Source organism: Strigops habroptila, chromosome 17, assembly GCF_004027225.2.
Source record: "Strigops habroptila isolate Jane chromosome 17, bStrHab1.2.pri, whole genome shotgun sequence".
Classification (NCBI taxonomy): Eukaryota; Metazoa; Chordata; class Aves; order Psittaciformes; family Psittacidae; genus Strigops; species Strigops habroptila.
The window spans coordinates 3896881-3910904 of NC_044293.2; the positions used below are offsets into that span (position 1 = coordinate 3896881).

Consider the following 14024-nt stretch of genomic DNA (forward strand, 5'->3'; position numbering starts at 1 on the left):
CAGTTTAGATAAGATTTCAGTGCGGATAAGGAGGAAGAACCTTTATTCTCCAAAGCAGATAAGCCGCTTTTTCCAACGGAAAGGAAGAGAATACGGTACTAAAGCCCTCCTGCCTTTGAGTCTGATTTATCAACAGCCTCTTAGCAAAAGCCACTTGTCACTAAAAGCTTGTGAAGTTTTGCAAAATACTCCCGGATAAGAGAAAAGCACTTGTAAAGACAAGAAAGGGAAGCTGGAGCGTGTAAAGCAGCACGTCAGCATCTGTGTTGGGCCAACACACACTCAAGGTCAACCCAAAAAGCACAGAAGTGACAGGACAAGGGGGAATGGCTTTAAATTGGCAGAGGGGAGATTTAGATTAGATATTAGGAAGTTCTTTCCTGTGAGGCGCTGGCACAGGTTGCCCAGAGAAGCTGTGCTCAAGACCAGGTTGAATGGGGCTTGGAGCAACCTGCTATAGTGGAAGGAGTCCCTGCCCATGGCAGGGGGCTGGAACTGGAGGAGTTTTAAGGTCCCTTCCAACCCAAACCATTCTGTGATTCTATGACACATAAAGTCCTTCATGACCTTGCAGCCAGAGAAAGGCGCTGCATACACAGAAAGGCTCTTCCATCACAGAGGCTGTGGTTCTGGCAAGCTGAGGGCTCTGGAGGCTTCGTGTTTGGGTCCAGCCCTGCAGCACAGCGCTGGCTGCCGTGTGCCTGCTGCTCGCTGCGGGCGCTTCCAGCTCCAGCCTTGCCAAGCCACGTGTTCGCGGCTGCCAACGCGCCCAGCACGCCCGCAGATGGGACGCTCGCCTGTGTGCAAACATTTACCAACACCTTGAGAGACTCGCGAAGGTTGCTGGAAGCTGTCCAGCCACAGGAAGGAGCCTCAGCACCATGGGGAGAGGGGCTGGTGAGTTGGGAGATGCTGCTGCTAGTGGCGGGGGAGAGGAGGAAATCACAGAATCATAGAATGGTTTGGGATGGAAAGGACCTTAAGATCATCCAGTTCCAATCCCCCTGCCATGGGCAGGGATGCCTCACACTAAATCAGGTCACCCAAGACTCCTTCCAACCTGGCCTTGAACACTGCCAGGGATGGAACATTTACCACTTCTCTGGGCAACCTGTGCCAGTGCCTCACCACCCTCACGGTAAAGAACTTCTTCCTTATACCTAACCTAAACTTCCCCTGTTTAAGTTTGAACCCATTACCCCTTGTCCTATCACTACAGTTCCTAATGAAGAACCCAAATGCTTTTGGGCCCTCTGCACACCAGCACTGGTATCTCAAAGAAACATTATAAAGATAAGAAGCTTGGAGTCTCTCCTTCTCGCCTACAGAGTCTACTTTTGTTATACAATTTCCACCCTTCAGTGGCTTGGATGTTTTGCCTGCATTTCATTGCTGACCCTCAGGCCAATCCCCAAAGCAATATTTGCTCAAGGTTTTGAGCATGTGTGTGGTTTTTTATAATCTTTAAAGTAAATCCAGGGTGGGCAAAACCTTTCCCTTTTTCTTGATTTAAAATGGGTTTGGGAGTGGGATTGTGTAAGAAGACAGTAGGGGATGAGGAGGGTGCGCTTCTGGGCTGTGGTGGATTAACAACGGGGAAAAGAGCCCTTGCTTGCAGGCAGAAGGGTGCTTGGACTTGTACACTACCTGCCTGCAACCTGCTGGCTTACAAGGGGTGAGGAATTGCCACCCTGCTCTAGGCTCTCCCTTCGCACCAACAACCTGCCCTCTCTCCAACCCAGTGCACGCTAACAGGATGCTCCTGCTTCAGCCCATGGGGCTGGACTCGGCCCCGTGCCTCTTCCCGCAGAGCCTGCTTATGCTTATGAGCTCCTCCAGCTTCCCTCTGCCTGGCCTTGCCTTCCCACCCTGCCTCGCGTCTGATTATATTGGGTCTGCATGTGTAAGTACAGCCTCCTGCCATCCTAATCATCTAAAGTGGCTATTTGAATAACAGTTGTTGGTGCCTGTAGTTTCCTGTAATTTCCAAAAGGAAACAAATCCATGCAGACTGCAATTTTGTGCCTATGAATTTTGAATGAATATCTTAAAGAGCCTCAATTTCTCCCTCCCTTCCTTCCTTCCCTCCCTTCTCTGCCTCCAGACCCAGCTGAGCAAGATGCTGCCACCGAAGGGTCTCGACCGAGCGGCTCTGAACTTTCAGGGGGTGCATGTTGGGCTATTGAGGCTCAATGCCTCCTAGGAGAGACATTGGCATTTAGCTGGCAAAGCACAGTGCCACTGGTTGAGCTTGCTCAGGGAGCTGGAGGAGGAAGGCGGCTGGATTTCACTCATGGGAGACCTGCTCCATGGCAGGACGAAGCAGGGCATGGAGGCAGAAGCATCTTTCCAGCCTCAGTTTTTGGGATTTTTCCCTGCAAACTTGGGAGGTCCCTCTCTACTCTGCTGGTACTTGCCCTTTGGAGATGCTGCTGTTAGCCCAGCTCTTCACCTCCTAAACCAGAGCAGCTGTATGGCATCTCCCCTCCAGAGTTATTTCCATGCCGGCGACAGTCCCTATTTACAACCTTCTCCCTTTCAAGTTTCTCCTCCTGTTCTGCTGTGTGCAGTTTTATGACAGTGAGGGTTCTCCTCTTTATGACATTGTTGTTTTTAAAGTGGTTTTATCTCTTGGTTTTATTACAGAATTACCATAGAGCACCCCAAATGCCATGGCAGTGGGGAGGGAGAACAGCTTTGGAAGTGCAGCAACTCACTCCTGAACAGCTTGTTGCCTTGCTGGGGAAGGGGCTGTGATTTGGTGATGGATAGAGCACTTGTTATCCAGTATATTTTTATCCATAGATATATAAAGCACTTTGTGATCCCAGTGGATACAAAGCACTATATAAATGTAAATCATTATCATTATCATTAAATACCTTCTGCATCTTTTATACCTACCAGTTGGAGTCAAATACATACTGGGCAGCTGGTATCTGCATTTTGCTGGTGAACCAAATAAGACGGGTGCCATTTCTGCCTTTGTTAGCAATTAAATGTGATACTGGGAAAGCCTTTATTTTCCCATTGCAATTTTTCATGCTGCCTCTGATTTGAAAGCCTCTTCTCACCCACTATGAGAAATCTCTGCAGACTTCCCTAGCGACAACCTGAATAAGAAACAGCCACCTTGGGTACACAGATGCTCCCTGGATTATCTGAGCTGTCCGGTGTGTTAGGGACAGTAAGATCCCTTGTGTGCTGCTCGGTCACAGAGAGGAGAATTCAATTCCTACATGACTTATGACTTGAAGGAGGTTATAGACACTTGTCTCCAAAACTATGACTCTGCAGCATTTCTGCTTGGCCGCTGCCCAAAGCCTGAGATAACTGCAAAAACCTCCTGGATATCATCCACATTGCAGCCATAACCACAATGAACACAGGGTACAAGGCAGATGAGGTTTATGACCCGGCGTTTCCCATTTCTACTTCAGTACTTCCTTTCTTTAACGGAGGGATTTGAGCCTGAAGGACTCGCTCAAGGTCGCACACAGAAGCTTTGGCAGGACTTGGGACTCGTGTGTTTCCATCCAGGCCATCAATCACCAGATTCCCTTTCCACCAAGAGGACAAGCCAAGTAGGCAGCATGCTGGTGCCCCTTCCTTTGTTCTCCTAGCCGTGCTAAGCCTGTATTTTATTGCTAAAGCCCGTCCTGCAAAGCCACCAGCTACTGACAGCCTCTCCCCATGGGAATTCATCTCCAGCTGCATGACACCCAGCACAATGCTTCCACTCTGGTTTCTGCTTCCCACCCCTTGGAAATAGCCATGGCTTCTTGGATTATTGCTGCACTGATGCCCCATCCCTGATAGTGTTCAAGGCCAGGTTGGATGGGGCTTGGAGCAACCTGTTATAGTGGAAGGTGTCCCTGCCCCATGGAACTAGATGAGCTTTAAGGTCCCTTTCAGTGCAAATCACCCTGTGATTCTATGATAAAAGGGATCCCAAACCCATCCCCGTCCTAACATCATGCCACACATGCATCAAAATCAAATGCTACTTTGAAATGCCATGAACAGACAGCACTGCAATGGATTTGTAACAAGAAGAGAGATTCATCGCAGGTTTTCCCAACCCTTTCTCCACAGTGGCATGGGGAGGAGGCTGGTTGTGAGCGGGAGCTGTGCGAGGAAGCCTGAACTCTGGCTGCAATGCTTATTGGAGGGGAGGTAATGCAAGACTTGCAAAAAGCAACCTGGCAAAGCTCAGCGCCAAGAAAACATCCCTGCAGGCTGGCCCAAGCAGAGAACCAGGGTGGGTGGGCAGCCTCCACCTCCTCAACAGCCGCTTTACACATCCCCTCCCAAAAGCATTTCCTCTGCCCCTGCCGAGCCCTGGCTTCATTCTTCATTAGGGGGGATCGATAAGAAAGCAGGGGCTGTCACTCAGGTGATGCCACGCTTCGAGGGCCTCATTCTTCTCTGCCAGCAGACAAGGGGAGGGGGAGTCAATACTGTTGTCAGGCCACTAACAACCCACCAAGTTCCCAGCGGTGATGGATCCCCGGCTGAGCAGGCACCGAGCGCAGCGCTGCAATCCATACTGCACCCGTGCATGCACGCGGGAGAGGCACAAAAGGAGCTGCTGCAAGTGTGTGTAATGCCAATACAGGGTAGGATACAGATGAGGGAGGTTTGTCTAGACTGACAAGAGGGAGAAACACACGTAGGCGTGCAAAGCAAAGAGAGATTTTGCAGAACGTGAGGTGTCAGCTATCCAAAAGGGCATAAAGCAGAATAATGTCCGCTGTCCACTGCATGGAACAGGAGCAGTTTGATGCTGGATGACGGATTTAGGGATGAGATGCTGAGGTTGGTGCCCGGAGCAGGAGGCGCAATACAAGCTATGAGCATGGCAGGATGGAGGGATTTTGACACACAGCAAGCACCCCCCCATTGTTTTCCCTGGGGACATTCAAGGCTGGATGTGGTTCTGAGCAACCTGATCTAGTTGAAGATGTCCCTGCTCATTGCAGGACTAGATGACATTCGAAGGTCCTTTCTAACCTAAAGTATTCTATGATCTCAAGGCAACTTCACAGCCATCTGAATTGGGAGTAATTGCTCACTGTGTGAGGGGTAGGGAGGTAGGCAGAGCAGCAGGGGGGGCTAGGAAGGGGTAAAGGGATGCAGCCACCACTGCACTGAAGGGATGACAGAGAACTGGGAAGGGTTTTTATCAGCTCTATGTGCTATGCATCCGTCAGCTCGGTGCAGACCAGCAGACTCCGCACAGAGAAGCCAAATGCTTCGTATTTGATAAAAACGTGGGTCAGGCCCTCCCTGCATCGAGACAAGAAATCACAGATCAGCGCAAGAACCCCAACATTAATCATTTCTAACCGTGTTTCTTCCTATTTACTCTGTGGTCCTTCAGTCTTCAGCATTCAGCTGGGAATGCTGCTGCAACTCAGAGTATAAGCATGAAGAAGTTTGATGGGAGAGGTGGCAGACCAAGTGATACAGCTCAAAGCAAACAGACGGGCTTCCAGGCACACAAATCTTCCTTCAGCATTCAAGCCTGGCTCTGAGGTGCCGACAGCTCACCATTAATTTACCGACAGAACAAGCAAAACCTGCTGGTATCACCTAACCCTGGGGCCCCGGGCTTTCAGAGAACATGAATCTTGCAAGACCACTGAGAGATGGTGTGAGCCAGCAACATGGGACCAGGGTTTGGGGGAGTGGAGGCAGCATCTCTGTAGTGAACTTCCCTCTGTGTGATTCAACACCAGTCGCTGCTCAGATACAGCCCTGTCCTGCCAGGAAGGAATATATTGATCATTCTTAATGCATTTGATGATATATATATATATGAATTTGATTATATATATATATTTCCTGGTTGAACAGTGGGCTTTTCCCATTTAAACAGCAACTGGGCACACTGAGCTCCATCTCAGCAGCCCTACAACAGCACAGAAGGGCAGCAGAAGGGCGGGTGTATCTGAAATGTGAAACAAACCCCATTCTTAGCTTTCCTCATCCCGTCTTTATGTGATTGGAAATTGTTCTCCAGCATCAAGGTGGGCAGAGCCTGAGGGTGCTGGGCATGCCCCACACAGCATTTCAACCCAGCACCATGCAGCCAGCTAAGATGCACTTAATGGGGATGTAAGTGAAACAGTTTTGCTTCAAAGTAAGGAGAAAGGAGCTCACATGAATGCTGCTTGGCCTTCCTCCTCCCTCCAGGCCAGGCCAATCCCTCCAAAATGGGGGAAGAAGAGCACTTCCCAGCGAAACCCAGCTTGGGAGGACCCATCTACATCTGAGCTTTTAGCATGTGGTACCTCTCTTTGACCTAGCTACAGACTACACCAGGCAGAGGCTGCCTTTCACCTTGAGTTTGTACAGCACCAAGCACCTCCCAGACCATGGGTTTGCCTGGCTGGGTATGGTCTAGCCTGTGGAGGTACCTTCCCACCGCAGGAGCCACGCAGGGATGCTAGCAAGGGAACCCACCCACCCTGTGCTATCAGAAGAAGCCGGCTCAGAGCGCTGTAAACTTAAGCTGCTCAGACATGACATCAAATATTTAGGTTATCTGGGATTTGTGCTCGATTGTTTGATGTTTCTGTTTTATTCCCAATAGACCCAGTTGCTATTTTACTACTGAAAATATTCCCAGCAGAAGATGCAGCTTTGTGAAGACCCAAACGTTTTCAAGGAGAAGAGGTGGTGTGGAAGAAAATGACATTTCCATCACTTCTTTTTCTGTTAGGTTGTATTTTGCATTCAGAAGTTAAAAAGTATGGAAAAATACTTGAGACGGTCCCAAGCTGAACTGTTTCTGGATTTGGAGCATCACCTAGTGTATATTTTACAAACAAACATTGAAAACCAGCCTTTCCAAGGCCATAACCTTTTTATTTCCTATCAAACCCTCCAAAGAGGGTTTGCTGGAAAACACAGATGGGAAACACAGATGTCTCAAGCTGCCAGCGATCATTTTGGTGATGGAAATAGCTTACTTTGCTCTGCAGGGGAGGACTGGGAAGACTTGGCTAGAAAGGGGATTGGAATAAAAGTGAAATGAGGGAAAGGGTTGTGATTGAATGTGAATACACTTGACATCGAGGTGACCTTCCTCTTCTCCCGTCCCTGGCTCGTGCAATCTTAAAAGACAGGAGTTCTCACTTCAAATTAACTTAATCTGTAGCGTTAAATAATTCATGTTGATTAAAGAAAGCTTTATTTCTAATGGGACACACATGAAGGCTGAGCTAATATTAGAAGAGGCCGTGGAGGGGGAAGAGGCAGGGAATTAGATTGTAAAAGGTGAATGTACAAGTTAATTAGCTATCAATTATTCACCTGAAGTCTCTGAAAGCAGCTCCTCTGCCCTCCTCCTCACACCCCCATGGTCCCTTTTTCCCGGTTGTCACTGGGTTCCCACCATCATCCCTCTGGAACTGACCCTTTCCCTGTGCGGAGCTGCAGAGCTAGTGAAGTACAGGAGTTCGCCTGTACAAGGCAGGGCTGGAGGCATCACATCTCCTGCTGGGGAGGAGCAGAGACCAGGACAGCCTTGGGATGCTCCTGCCAACCATGCTACCACCCAGCTTCCTCACCACCTCGTTGTCCACATGCTCTTCTCAACCTAGACTCAGGACACCACTAAGGCTTTGCAATGCCACCAGCAGATCAGTGCAGACAGCCTGTACTCCCTCTTTCCATCCCCTCTCCTCCCTCCCGGGGATGCCAATGTTCTCTTCAAGGTTTCTCCTCACTTGGCTGCCTCTGTGATGTGGGAACTCAACACTAATTAATGTGCCTGCAATTCCCAGCTTGGCTGCGGGGCTTCCCTTTCCCTCCTGCTCCCGCGGGTGCAGTAGGATCCACAAGCCAGCCCTCTGGTTCCTTCAACAACATGGGCTGGCAGAAGCATATTTTAACAACACACATCTGGTGGCTATATAATCTCTTGTATTTGCCCTCCCTGCTTCCAGCTTTGATGGAAGACTGGAGGGAACTCTCCGGTGGTTACAGCCGAAGTGTTTGCTTTGCAATTCCACTCCATCGCTGTCTGATTTTATTTTCAAATCTCTCCAAGTCCTAATCAGGCTCTTACTTTAGTTAATTAATACCCCAGCTTAGTTAAACACATCATAAATTAAGAAGCCCTGCCGTTAAAAGATGTACCAGGTAGCAAACAGCCCTCCAGTGGCTTCCCAAAGCCTGCCTTGCTTGGGCTCCCCTGCTGACTGGTGTCCTGACATCTCCTGCTTGCAGAAAACATGGATGCCTCCGTATGTCCCAAATCCCATCTGATCAGCTCAGTGACTCCTTCCCTGGACGGTCTGGGCTATGATAGGAGGGAAGGTGAAGAGATCCTTCAGCTTTTTTGGGATGGGTGAGCCGAGTTCCCGAGCAATAATTATCCCTGAGACTACAAATGCGAGATTTTCCCTGATGCTGATGACATTAATAGGCTCATCTATCTGAATGTTTGGACTTTCAAGGCTATGGAATGATCTGTTCCACTCCATTTAACCATGTAGATTTGAAAACAATGTGACAAAACCTTAAATATTTAATTAAAATACGGTGTAGCTCTGCCTCTGAGCAGGGAAGTAGGAGGCATCAGCCCCATAAAGCTGATGTTTGACATGAATGACAGCAGTTGGAAACTGAATTGGGAAGCATTAGGGGATTTCTTGATACCAAGGAAGTGGAAAAACTGGCAAGAATGGACAAGGCAGCTCCGACAGATGTATAAGAAACAGGGAAGGTATTTTCCGGAGACAAGGTTGGGGTGTGATAGAGCGGGATGGGGTTCCCCAGAACTCCTCCAACATCTATGGGGAGACCCATGTCCCACTGGTGATGGCTGCTTAGCTCATGACTAAAGCAAGCTTATCAAGTCGGATTCACAAGCGCCAGCTTTTGACATACGGTTGGAGGTGTCACCTCTTAACATGCCAATTCTATTCCCCTCCATTGGGCTGGCTAAAACACGGACCACACTCCAGAGCAGCTGGACACGCCATCCCACTACAAAGGTATCAAAGTGTGAGCTGCTGACTGCTACTGACCCTCCAAGCCCCTTTCCAATGGTGCCTGCCTCCCCAACCAGCCTTAAATTCCTCCAGAACATCTGCATAAATACATCTAAAGTGAAAAACATGCTACAGACGGGTTGCAAAGCCTCATTTTCTCATCGATTTACCTTAAGTTGAATGCACTGTAACTTTAATTTTCCTAAAAGGAAAACACTCTGCAAATACAAGTTGCTGAACATCTTAGGTAAATGTACCAATTAGCAACTACCATGTATATTCACATAAACATTAACTACCATCTATTCAACACATTCCATAACCCCAAAGATAATAACGATTTCCTTTTGATCCATAAAAGCATCACTCTGCTCAATCAACGCTCTGCAGCGGCTCTGAGCTCTGACGCACACCCCTGCGCCCTGGGACTAAATTAGGTTTGAAATCTTTAGCTCTAATTAAATAACATTATTTCTTTTGTCTGGCTCCAGCAATGTACTCTGCCTTTGTGACAGCAGGAGGGAGCCCAGGTGAAGGAGGGGAAGGTGACACGGCTTGCAGAGGTTCAGGACATATCAATACAGACCGGTTTTTGCCCAAGCTTTTCCAGAAAGATACCATTTCCATTAACTTCCCCTAAGCCACATCCATTCTGGGAAGTCATACGGATGCAGCCTGCCTTTTCCCAGCACTCCAGATCACTTTGCCAGAAGCCCTTCACCTTTGCCAGTGCTAGTCTGCCTTCTGCCACTCAAAAAGGGTCTTTAGGAGATGTCGGGAGCCATCTCCTGTTCGTAATCCCGACACATCCCCCTGTGTTGCTCAAGGAAAAGATTAATTACTGAGAAACACAGGATGATAAAGCCTAGGTGTGAAAATAGACTGTAGGGAAACCAGCCTTTCCTCAAGAGGTAGAGTCCTCCTGGTCCTACTGCCGAAGGGCACTGCAGCAAGGATAACACATATCACACTGATGGCACCAGCACTCTTCATGTCCCTAAATTTATGCACATACACTCTTCAACCAGCACGTATATTTGCAGAGCAGAAGTATCAAACATTCTGTGCCTCTGTTACTCATCCCACAATGGCCATACTCCCTAAACAGCTTCCTTCACTACCCTTCTCAGGATCAAGATGCAGCACGGTGGATTGATTTCCAGTCCTCTTGATTTAGCAACAAAACATTTTCTCTCACAAAGCAACTTGGTGTGACTGTGAGCACAAAAACCAAGAGGCAAATAACCTCCAACATGATGAGGAGATGAGACTCACCAAGAACAGTCAGCCGGGCAGGTCTGGATCGGATGGCTGCTTGGATAGCCTGGCATTCATAGACAGCATCATCTTGGAGATCAGCTCTCAGGATTTTCAAGTGATGCTGTCCAGACAGATGGTCTCCTACGACCAGGTAGCGTGGGTAACCTGCAGAACAAAAGGCATGAGTCAGGAGGCAGCAGGACCCGTAAGCCTGAGGATGTAGAGTATAATCCCTTCAGTGAAAGCTCATGGAACCAGATGAGCTTTAAGGTCCTTTCCAACCCAAACCATTCTATGATTCTATGAAGCAGACTGCAGGTTTTGCCTGAAGAGTTCAAAAAGAAAGAGCTGATGAAGGAGTAATTACTGAAACCCCTAGGAAAAGGGGTGAGCCCTTCCCACCAGGAAACCCACCACCTTCTGCTTCTCTAAGACCTATCATGGAATTGCCTTAACTCCTTCAGTCAGCTGTGCATGTGCTTGTGGTGAAACCCTGGAGCACCTCCACTATTAGGTCTGTGTGATGGTTGGGCAGGGCTCTGTGTGGGTACCACCAACTCTGCCCAGCCTGCCCTGTGTTTTGAGACATCTGAAGCAGCACAGAAGGAAGAGCTGCCATCACCCCATCCCTCTTGGTGCTGATGATTAATGTGCTGCATAACGCAGGCAGCTTGGCACACTTGTGTTTTTGTTGTTTCCCCAGCTATCAACAGCAGGATTTGCTCTCCTGAACCGCAAGAAATACAAATGATGGGTTTGTTTGTATTTAGCTAATGAGATCACTGGCTGAGCTGGTATCATGCGAGCTGGCAGCTCTTCTTGCTTAAAGCAGCCCCAGCTCTGTTAATTGTGGAAGTCATTCACACGAGCTACATACTGCAGTGAAGCTGTTGTCACCCATTCGTGTTACAAGGTCTTGCATGGAAAGCTCAGCTCTCTAATATATGTAGAAGTTGCAGCATGGAGCTTGGAAAACCAGTTGAAGAGGGGACTGCTTGCTCAGGCAGGTCTGAGAAATGAGTAATTATATGTATTAAAGAGAAAAAAGAGGACAAGATAAAGCAGACATTGCACTTTAGAGAAGAGCGTGATCCCTGGAGGCTGCGAAACACCAATCCTTCCCTGGTGTCTGAATGCTGCTGCTTGACTTGGAGGAAAACCTTCTCTGTGCTATGCCGAAGTTGAGCAGAGGTAATGTCACACATGTACAACCTCTGCTGTGCTCAGGGGACAAGGCTGAAGGGCTCAGAGCCCTCCCAGGTTTCTGACACTCAAGCAAATGCTCTCCCTTAGTGATGTGAAGTATTTAACTAAAAAATCAGTATTTTCCAGCAAAATATATAGAATGAACTGTATAACCCCTTCACTATCGTTTCAGAGTTGCACCAAACCCTCAATCCCAATGCACACGTGGGATTAAGGAACAAGAAGTCTGAGGAATTTTGTTACCAGACCGTAACTGCCAGAAGCACAGTTGAAGGAAGCCACAAGTTCTTGTCATCTCCGCTGGGCTTCAATAAACACATTTATGCAAAGCCTCTGCAAGCAGAGACTTTTGTTTCCTTTTTTGCGAGTGTCAAAACAAGCACTTCCAACGTCTACAAACACTTTCAGGCTGTGTTTTGGAAACACAACATTCCTTTCCTGAAGTCAACCAAAACAAAAGCAATGCTTTCCAAAGGGTCAGGTTACACCTGCGGGAAACCAACTGTTTGGGTTTGAGCGAGAACGAAGAGAGTTCTGTTCATTCCAAGTTTTAATGCTCATGTTTGAGCTAGCTGGAGGGATTTGTAATTGAAGTGAAAGCACTCATCAGCCTCCAAATATTGTGGCTGCACCTGCGCCGTTGGGCAGGGATAACTCTATTTATCATCTTTAGGTAGGGTATTATCCCGACTTACTGGAGAGGTCCCGTCCGACACCGAGGGCGAGCCCATCTTTAATCCACAGCACAATGCCATTGTACTCAGGGATGGCGCACAGCAGCGTCACGGGCTGCCCAGCAATCACCACTTGGTCCTGGGGCTGCTGCGTGAATGAGGATGCTTGACCTGGAGAGGGGAACACAATAGGAAGAGGAGTTCAGTTCTCTGGTGGTTTTCCATGTGATATGTTGGGATGCATCAGCACAAGATGCTCCTGACGCAGCACAAATCCGAGGTTGGGTTCTGCAGCTCTTAATTATGTGGTTACTTATTGCCCCTTCATACATTCAGACAAATATGTGCAATGCTTTTCTTTGCTGGGGGAAAAAATGATACAGCAAAGAGGTGCCAGGCATTTCCTCTACCTATTTTATTCCAGACTGTGGTGCTAGTGTTTTAGCCATCAGGATCAACAGCTAGAGAAGCAGCATGCTTCGAGGCAGCAGTCATATTTTGATTACGCCTAATCATAGAATCCCAGGCTGGTTTGGGTTGGAAGGGACCTTACAGCTCATTCAGCCCCAACCTCACAAGGACACCTTCCACTAGAGCAGGTTGCTCCAAGCCCTGTCCAACCTGGCCTTGAACACTGCCAGGGATGTGGCAGCCACATAATTCATAATGTTTTACTTTCACGCTTTGAAATACATCATCATTCCTTGGCATTGCCACAATTGAAAAACATTGAAAGGGTTAAATCCTTCTCATGAGACCCCCCCCCCCGCAGTCCCGTGTCCAGCTCTGGGGCAACAACACAAGAGGGACGTGGAGCTGTTGGAGCGAGTCCAGAGGAGGCCACGGAGATGCTCCGAGGACTGGAGCACCTCTTCTGTGGAGAGCATTCTAACACCAACACGAAACGATGCCAAAGCACCCAAATATACCTCTGGGATATCTTAGGGAGATGGCTCCCTGTGCTACAAGCTACCACATGTGCTTAGTGCCACAGCGGGATGGTGAAAGGTTCTAAAAGCAAAGCCATTTCAGGCTGATTGGCTGATACCTGGACACCTTGTGAGCAGGGTCCTTTGGGTCGAGCACCCAACACTTTTAACATCTTGCTCTTACTCTGCATATAAGAGAGATCTGAAAAATGAGGAGCTGGGAGCAAGGCGGAACGACCGGATTGTGTCTCGCTGCGTTACCCGAGGGGTTCTACAGCTCAGGAGCCTTGCTGTGTGTGAATTATCACCTTGCACCAGGCACAACATCAAAAGCCCCCACCCCTCAGCTGAATGTCAGTTCAATACACAGGATCATACCAGGCTGAAGAAAAAATTCCTCTTTAAAATCAATTTGTTAAACCAGGACAGTCTCCTTGTGAACCTCCCAAAATCAATTCAATCCTAATTTACATTAATTCAGTTTAATCATTGATTGATGATTAATCCTAAACCAAGGTTAAGTGTGACACAAGTTCTCGCAACTAAACTTGTTTCCAAATGAGTTGTCAGGCCTTGCCTACAGGACAGAGTTACAAAGCTCAATCATCTTCTGACTTAAACCATTGTATACCCCCATGTGAACACTTCTATTCCAATTTAATTTAGTGTAGCTTAATTTAAACTTGCTCTTAGACACCTAAAGATGCCCCAGGGTAGAGCACAGCCATCCTTTCTAGATTGCTACTGGTTTACATACAGCAGGTTAAAAAGCCTTGCTGAAATCATAGAATAGTTAGGATTGGAAAGGACCTTGAGATCATCCAGTTCCAAGCCCCTGCCATGGGCAGGGACACCACACACTAGACATGTCACCCAAGACTCCGTCCAACCTGACCTTGAACACTGCCAGGGATGGAGCATTTATCACTTCTTTGGGCAACCTGTGCCAG

The 14024-nt window shown here is 48.1% G+C and overlaps 1 protein-coding gene across 3 annotated transcripts in view; it reads right to left on the reverse strand.

Annotated features, from left to right (window-relative positions):
• The window catches only part of KIRREL3 (kirre like nephrin family adhesion molecule 3), a 279213-nt gene that overhangs the window by 61654 nt on the left and 203535 nt on the right, over positions 1 to 14024 (reverse strand). For all 3 annotated transcript variants that reach the window (XM_030505450.1, XM_030505451.1, XM_030505449.1), the window contains 2 exons: positions 12167 to 12316; positions 10281 to 10430 (listed from right to left, as the gene is read on the reverse strand). In XM_030505450.1, coding sequence (XP_030361310.1) covers positions 10281 to 10430; positions 12167 to 12316 — 300 coding nt within the window. The remainder of the gene's footprint in view (positions 1 to 10280; positions 10431 to 12166; positions 12317 to 14024) is intronic.